At 37.8% G+C, this 8,845-nt stretch overlaps 1 protein-coding gene across 1 annotated transcript in view; it reads right to left on the reverse strand.

Moving 5' to 3' along the window:
* Positions 1-5,808: 5,808 nt before the first annotated feature.
* The window catches only part of ERLEC1 (endoplasmic reticulum lectin 1), a 60,426-nt gene continuing 57,389 nt past the window's right edge, over positions 5,809-8,845 (reverse strand). Inside the window, exon 14 of the mRNA XM_053712200.1 lies at positions 5,809-6,022. Within this exon, the coding sequence (XP_053568175.1) occupies positions 5,951-6,022 (72 nt within the window). The 3' untranslated portion in view covers positions 5,809-5,950. The remainder of the gene's footprint in view (positions 6,023-8,845) is intronic.

Raw genomic sequence — 8,845 nt, forward strand, 5'->3', positions numbered from 1 at the left:
TGAACTCTGTCCATAACCTCCTCATACGAAGATTCTTTATTGAGCGACTTTTCTAGTTCTTCGAACCAGAAACACGCTGCTGTAGTGACAGGAACAATGCATGAAATTGGTTGTAGAAGGTAACCTTGCTGAACAAACATCTTTTTAAGCAAACCCTCTAATTTTTTATCCATAGGATCTTTGAAAGCACAACTAACTTCTATAGGTATAGTAGTGCGTTTGTTTAGAGTAGAAACCGCCCCCTCGACCTTGGGGACTGTCTGCCATAAGTCCTTTCTGGGGTCGACCATAGGAAATAATTTCTTAAATATAGGGGGAGGAACAAAAGGTATGCCGGGCCTTTCCCATTCCTTATTTACAATGTCCGCCACCCGCTTGGGTATAGGAAAAGCATCGGGGGGCACCGGGACCTCTAGGAACTTGTCCATCTTACATAATTTCTCTGGAATGACCAAATTGTCACAATCATCCAGAGTAGATAACACCTCCTTAAGCAGAGCGCGGAGATGTTCTAATTTAAATTTAAAAGTAATAACATCAGGTTCAGCTTGTTGAGAAATTTTTCCTGAATCTGAAATTTCTCCCTCAGACAAAACCTCCCTCCTGGCCCCTTCAGATTGGTGTGAGGGTATGTCAGAACCATTATCAGCGTCCTCATGCTCTTCAGTATCTAAAACAGAGCAATCGCGCTTTCTCTGATAAGTGGGCATTTTGGACAAAATGTTTTTAATAGAATTATCCATTACTGCCGTTAATTGTTGCATAGTAAGAAGGATTGGCGCACTAGATGAACTAGGGACCTCTTGTGTGGGCAAGACTGGTGTAGACACAGAAGGGGATGATGCAGTACCATGCTTACTCCCCTCGCTTGAGGAATCATCTTGGGCAACATCATTATCAGTGGCATCATTGTCCCTACTTTGTTTGGACACTATGTCACATTCATCACATATATTTAAATGGGGAGGAACCTTGGCTTTCAAACATACAGAACATTGTCTATCTGATGGTTCAGACATGTTAACAGGCATAAACTTGATAACAAAGCACAAAAAACGTTTTAAAATAAAACCGTTACTGTCACTTTAAATTTTAAACTGAACACACTTTATTACTGAATATGTGAAAAAGTATGAAGGAATAGTTCAAAATTCACCAAAATTTCACCACAGTGTCTTAAAGCCTTAAAAGTATTGCACACCAAATTTGAAAGCTTTAACTCTTAAAATAACGGAACCGGAGGCGTTTTTACATTTAACCCCTATACAGTCCCTGGTATCTGCTTTGCTGAGACCCAACCAAGCCCAGAGGGGAATACGATACCAAATGACGCCTTCAATAAGCTTTTTCAGTGGTTCTTAGCTCCTCACACATGCATCTGCATGCCTTGCTTTCCAAAAACAACTGCGCATTAGTGGCGCGAAAATGAGGCTCTGCCTATGACTAGAAAAGGCCCCCAGTGAAAAAGGTGTCCAATACAGTGCCTGCCGTTTTTTTAATACATCCCCAAGATTAAAAGAACTATTTATAGTTATAATCCACTAAATATACTTATAAAGTAATCGTTTTAGCCCAGAAAAATGTCTACCAGTCTTTAAAGCCCTTGTGAAGCCCTTTATTCTTATACTAAACTAAGAAAATGGCTTACCGGTTCCCATAGGGAAAATGACAGCTTCCAGCATTACCAAGTCTTGTTAGAAATGTGTCATACCTCAAGCAGCAAAGTCTGCCCACTGTTTCCCCCAACTGAAGTTAATTCATCTCAACAGTCCTGTGTGGAAACAGCCATCGATTTTAGTAACGGTTGCTAAAATCATCTTCCTCTTACAAACAGAAATCTTCATCTCTTTTCTGTTTCAGAGTAAATAGTACATACCAGCACTATTTTAAAATAACAAACTCTTGATTGAAGAATAAAAACTACATTTAAACACCAAAAAACTCTTAACCATCTCCGTGGAGATGTTGCCTGTGCAACGGCAAAGAGAATGACTGGGGTAGGCGGAGCCTAGGAGGGATCATGTGACCAGCTTTGCTGGGCTCTTTGCCATTTCCTGTTGGGGAAGAGAATATCCCACAAGTAAGGATGACGCCGTGGACCGGACACACCTATGTTGGAGAAATATTTCTTAATATTAACTTTCCCCAAATATGAAACTGACGATCTGCAAAAGGAAATACATGAACCTGACTCATGGCAAAAATAAGTACAATACATATATTTAGAACTTTACATAAATGCATAAAGTGCCAAAAACATAGCTGAGGTGTCTTAAAGGGACAGTCTAGTCAAAATTAAACTTTCATGATTCAGATAGGGCATGCAATTTTAAACAACTTTCCAATTTACTTCTATTATCTAATTTGCTAAATTCTTTAGATATCCTTTGTTGAAGAAATAGCAATGCACATGTGTGAGCCAATCACACAAGGCCTCTACGTGCAGCAACCAATCAGCAGCTACTGAGCATATCTAGATATGCTTTTCAGCAAGTGATATCAAGAGAATGAAGCAAATTAGATAATAGAAGTAAATTAGAAAGTTGTTTAAAATGACATGCTCTTTCTAAATAACGAAAGAAAAAAATTGGCTTTCATGTCCCTTTAAGTAATAAAAATATACTTACCCAAAGACACCCATCCACATATAGCAGATAGCCAAACCAGTACTGAAACAGTTATCAGTAGAGGTAATGGTATATGAGAGTATATCGTCGATCTGAAAAGGGAGGTAGGAGATGAATCTCTACGACCGATAACAGAGAACCTATGAAAAAGACCCCCATTAGGAAAATCATTGCATTCAATAGGTGATACTCTCCACGTCCCTCTGACATTCGCTGTATTTTGAGAGGAATCGGGCTTCAAAATGCTGAGAAGCGCATGTCAACGTAGAAATCTTAGCACAAACTTACTTCACCACCTCCATAGGAGGCAAAGTTTGTAAAACGGAATTGTGGAGGTGGTGAGGGGTGTATTTATAGGCATTTTGAGGTTTGGGAAACTTTGACCCTCCTGGTAGGATTGTATATCCCATACGTCACTAGCTCATGGACTCTTGCCAATTACATGAAAGAAAAGATAATTAGTCAGACATATAATATATTTCTCTCAAAGAAACATCTCTTTTAAAATATACATTAGTTGGTCAATTGCAGACACCCGCAACTGTTAATCTAATAATTCCAACATCAAGAACACAGGAGTCTCTCATGAGGTCTAATATGACTAAAAAATTATGCAATTCATTATATACCTAGAACAGTCCCTGTTAGTTTTTGTTCTAAGACATTATGCATGCATTTATTTGCCGTGCGATAGAGAGCAATCCATGTAATCAAAGAGTTCAAACCATTAGAGATAATAGCTCCATTTGATATTTCCTTACGTATGTATATGTTTTATTCAACACATATAGGGTTAAATTATTTTCACGAATACTGAATGAGGAATATCTAAGACAAAGTCCAATCAAATGGTTCTCTCACGCACAGATACAATTAATGTTATTATTGGTTCTTTTTAATTGTGACAACTTCCGTTTTTGATACTTACACATGTATTTAATGATGACGCTGTTTATTCAATTTGTATTGCCTGAGGAAACGACCAGTTTATACAGTCGAGAAACGCGTTGCAGTGACAAGAATAAAGCACTTTTTAACCATAACCTTTTCGGAAGTTGCTGTATGGTTCTATCTCCTGTTGGGTGCTAATCAAGGTACACCGCAGCACTAAGCTTACATCCACACAACAACAGCATTATTCAAGAATAGCTTACACTATGAGGCGCCCTCTCTCTCTTTTGATTATTTTAATTTCAGATTAGATGGATATCATACAACCTGGGGGCAATCACCTAAAGTGGGTTTGCAGAGTTAAGCATCTCCAGGCTTTGCTTGCGTGTCCTTTGAAGTGAATTTACAGTGGGCCCAAAATAACTATTTAAATTTCCAGGATGGTATTTGTAAGAAAATGGGATGGGAGGAAAAGTAAAAGTAATAATTTCTAAGGGAGACAAAGGAAGGAGAAACATTGAGCTTTTCATCCTGGTTATCCATTTAGCAAAGGCATTCAAACTGACGCTAAATAAAGGCTTCCATTTGAAGGGTATAGACAAGGGACTGTTCTGAAAAGCTACATTTACTGATTTGGAAATGGTTCATATGATCTCACTAGATTAGCACTGCAGGTTTCTAACAGTTTATATGCAAGTCAGAGGGATCAGAGCTAGGCAGCAATGAAAAAAAAGCTATATAGCTAAAAATAAGAGCAGATTATGGAGTGGAGAGCCACATAAAGAGGGAGACAGAAGTGGTTCCTGTTTTACTTTTTGTTTGGCATTTCTGCCTTTCTCCAAGTGCGATAACTATAACAAAGAAGAGAAGACCAATAGTTTGCAGAACACAGTTTTCTTTTTTATATAGTTGTTTACAAATTTTCATTCATGAAAAATAAAATGGAACTTTACAGCAATTAAAGTATATGATTTCACCACCTCTCATGAAAGACTCATAAGATAATTTTGATAATGTAGGAAACCATTGTTAATATTTGACTATACAAATTTTAAGAAACAATTTTGTTATCTTTGATGGTAAGTAAAGACTTAGAATTGAATATGAGGACATTTGAATGGCAGATGGAGGTAGGGTGCACCGATGGTAAATAATATTGGTAAGCACAGGATGAGTACTAAAAAATTTTTTGAAAAAAATTTCACGATTCAGATAGAGCATACATTTTTAAACAACTTCCAATTGACTTGTTATCAAATTTGCTTCATTCTCGTTATCTTTTGTTGAAGGAGCAGCTGTGCATTACTGTGAGCTAGCTGAACACATTGGTAAGACAATGGCAAAGCAGCTAGCTCCCAGCTCCTGAGCCTACTTAGGTACGCTTATCAACAAAGTATATCAAAAGAACTAAGCAAATTAGATTATAAAAGTACAGTTTAAAGTTGTTTAAAATGTTATGCTATATATAAATCATAAAGGAAAAATTTTGGGTTTCATGTTCCTTTACTTTGGAGATGGGGAGACTACCAAGTGGCAAAAGGACAATCACTTGAGAAACTCTCAATTATTTTAAGATTTCTTGAAAATACTGTGTGTTTTAATTATAAATAAATAAAATAAAAGATATGCATCTTCTCTAGATTTATGAAACTTTTAACACATAAAACTTAACGGATTTCAAATGAAATGCAATTATACCTTATAATATTTAACATTTACATTTTGATATATAAAAAATGTAGACTGTGCCTCACTCAAGAGAATGTATGATAATTTCATACAGTAGAATTGCATAATCAACAAATGCATAATAAAGAGACAATGCAAAAACATTTTCCCCCCCCGCACCATGTGACAGCCATCAGCCAATCACAAAATGCACATTTGTATATACTGGGAACTGTTCACATTCTCAGTACGAGCTGGAGCTTGCCCAGAAAGTGGGCATATTAAAAAAAACAAAAAAAACCTTTAGACATTTTGATAATGGAATTGAATTGGAAAGTCGTTTTAAATTGAATGCTGTATCTGAATCATGAAAGTTTTGACTTTAGTGTTCCTTTAATAGAGTTGTCTGCCGTTGCAAATTCTTTTTTCAGAACTGGTTGAAAAGAAGTCTATGAACTGCCAATGAATTGGCTGCTGTATTTCATCTACACCCAAACATTATTTACAGTATAGCCTACACGCTGCTTAGTTTTAAATACAGGAAAGAACTGGTCACACTTGTAAAAGTATAACTCTGTAAACATGTGATTTTTGTAAGGAAAAAAACAAAATCATAGACTGGTAACATTCATATTTCAAATTTACTGTATTATCAATTATTTACACACATATACACAATTTGTAACAAGTCTTTGTACATGTCAAGGCTCTGCTTTCGTGGATCTTATTCTTACAGGTCTGCAGAACACGTATTGGCTTTCTTATCAGTTGGGAATCGAAAGTAGTCCATTTTCATCTGCAGTGTCCAAAATTTTACATATTACAGGAGACTCCACCTAATATGTAATATAAAAAATGTGTCAGTTATGCACAAGTATGCATTTACAGTTTGTTTTAATATAAGTTACTTTTTCATAGGCATATTAGAAAAATTCTGGCAATAACTGATATTATAAGCCATCATCTCCTCATATTTACAGTACTGATTATCTATATCAGGGCACCCAAACTTTATGTATGGAGGAGGTGTCCCTAACGGAGTGAATGACCAGGGGCCACATTTTACACTCACTAATTCTACTAATAATGCATCAATACAAAAATGTATTATCACAATTTATATAAAGAAAATTAGTTACTAATAATACATTTAATTTAACTGTATACACTGCTCAAATTAACAAAATCTGATTCAAATACCCTGTTTAATTTGCTTATGAGCAGCATGGAACCTCTTTTTTTTATGAATTACTGGAGTCTGTTTTCTGCCCAGTTGTGCTGGGCATTAATATGGGCAGCACTGATCTATATGAACAGTTACTCTTTACCATTACAATATTCTGTTTGAAGTACACGTCAGTGTAAAATGGCAAGCAAATCGAGGGGCGCCTCATGTGTGTATCTGTAGGTTAAATTTTTTTTTTACATGAACTGTGTTGAAAAGGTACTCATATTTGGATTGAGCACCCTTATGTGCTAGTAGTGGCAGGCTTATAGATTCTGGGTGTATTAGCTTACCCTCTCCCGATAACAGGAACAATCTGCAGTATTATCTGGATCTTATCCAATTCCAATGGAGGTTATTATATGGTTGTATTGAAAGTAATTTAGCAAACTGCTAAAAGTTAAAAAACAGAATTTATGCTTACCTGATAAATTTATTTCTATTGTGGTGTATCCAGTCCACGGATTCATCCTTTACTTGTGGGATATTCTCCTTCCCAACAGGAAGTGGCAAAGAGAGCACACAGCAGAGCTGTCCATATAGCTCCCCCTCTAGCTCCACCCCCCAGTCATTCGACCGAAGGTTAGGAAGAAAAAGGAGAAACCATAGGGTGCAGTGGTGACTGTAGTTTAAAAACAAACACACACCTGTCTTAAAATGACAGGGCGGGCCATGGACTGGATACACCACAACAGAAATAAATTTATCAGGTAAGCATAAATTCTGTTTTCTCTTGTAAGGTGTATCCAGTCCACGGATTCATCCTTTACTTGTGGGATACCAATACCAAAGCTTTAGGACACGGATGAAGTGAGGGAACAAGACAGGTACCTTAAACGGAAGGCACCACTGCTTGTAAAACCTTTCTCCCAAAAATAGCCTCCGAAGAAGCAAAAGTATCAAATTTGTAAAATTTGGAAAAAGTATGCAGCGAAGACCAAGTCGCTGCCTTACAAATTTGTTCAACAGAAGCCTCATTTTTAAAAGCCCATGTGGAAGCCACTGCTCTGGTAGAATGAGCAGTAATTGTTTCAGGAGGCTGCTGGCCAGCAGTCTCATAGACCAAACGGATGATGCTTTTCAGCCAAAAGGAAAGAGAGGTAGCGGTCGCCTTCTGACCTCTCCTCTTACCAGCAGTGACGTGCAGTGAGCTCAGAGGCAGGTGAGGCACTGGCTAGGATATGCCTTCATTTTTTTTATATCCTTTGTTGAAATAGCAATGTACATGGGTGAGCCAATCACATGAGGTATCTATTGTGCAGCCACCAATCAGCAGCTACTGAGCATATTTAGATATGATTTTAAACAAAGGATATCAAGCGAATGAAGACTTATATATTAGATGTAAATTGGACAGGGGGTGGGAAAGACAGGGAGAGAGAGAGAGATAGATAGAGAGACAGAGGGTGAGAGAGAGACAAAGAGAGACAGAGGGGAGAGAGACAGAGAAAGAGACCATGGGGGAAAATGAGACACGTAAGGTGAGAGACAGAGGGGGTAGGAGAGACAGGGAGAGAGAGAGACAGAGGGGAAAGAAACACAATTTATGCTTACCTGATAAATTTATTTCTCTTGTGGTGTATCCAGTCCACGGATCATCCATTACTTGTGGGATATTCTCATTCCCAACAGGAAGTTGCAAGAGGACACCCACAGCAGAGCTGTAATATAGCTCCTCCCCTAACTGTCATAGCCAGTCATTCGACCGAAAACAAGCCGAGAAAGGAGGAGCCATAGGGTGCAGTGGTTACTGTAGTTTAAATTTAAAAATTACCTGCCTTAAAATGACAGGGCAGGCCGTGGACTGGATACACCACAAGAGAAATAAATTTATCAGGTAAGCATAAATTGTGTTTTCTCTTGTAAGGTGTATCCAGTCCACGGATCATCCATTACTTGTGGGATACCAATACCAAAGCTAAAGTACACGGATGAAGGGAGGGACAAGGCAGGAACCACTGCCCGTAAAACCTTTCTCCCAAATATAGCCTCCGAAGAAGCAAAAGTATCAAATTTGTAAAATTTTGAAAAAATATGAAGCGAAGACCAAGTCGTCGCCATGCAAATCTGATCAAAAGAAGCCTCATTTTTAAAGGCCCAAGTGGAAGCCACAGCTCTAGTGGAATGAGCTGTAATCCTTTCAGGAGGCTGCTGTCCAGAGTAGACAACAAACAAAGCAGATGTTTGACAAAAATCTTTAGTAGCTTGTAAGTGAAACTTTAAAGCACGGACCACGTCCAGATTGTGTAACACAAGGATGGAACAACAATCTCTTGATTGATATTCTTGTTAGATACCACCTTAGGTAAGAACCCAGGTTTGGTACGCAGGACTACCTTATCCGTATGAAAAATCAGATAAGGAGAATCACATTGTAAGGCAGATAGCTCAGAGACTCTACGAGCCGAGGAAATAGCTACCAAAAAAGAACTTT

The sequence above is a fragment of the Bombina bombina genome, chromosome 4 (genome assembly GCF_027579735.1).
Source record: "Bombina bombina isolate aBomBom1 chromosome 4, aBomBom1.pri, whole genome shotgun sequence".
NCBI lineage: Eukaryota > Metazoa > Chordata > Amphibia > Anura > Bombinatoridae > Bombina > Bombina bombina.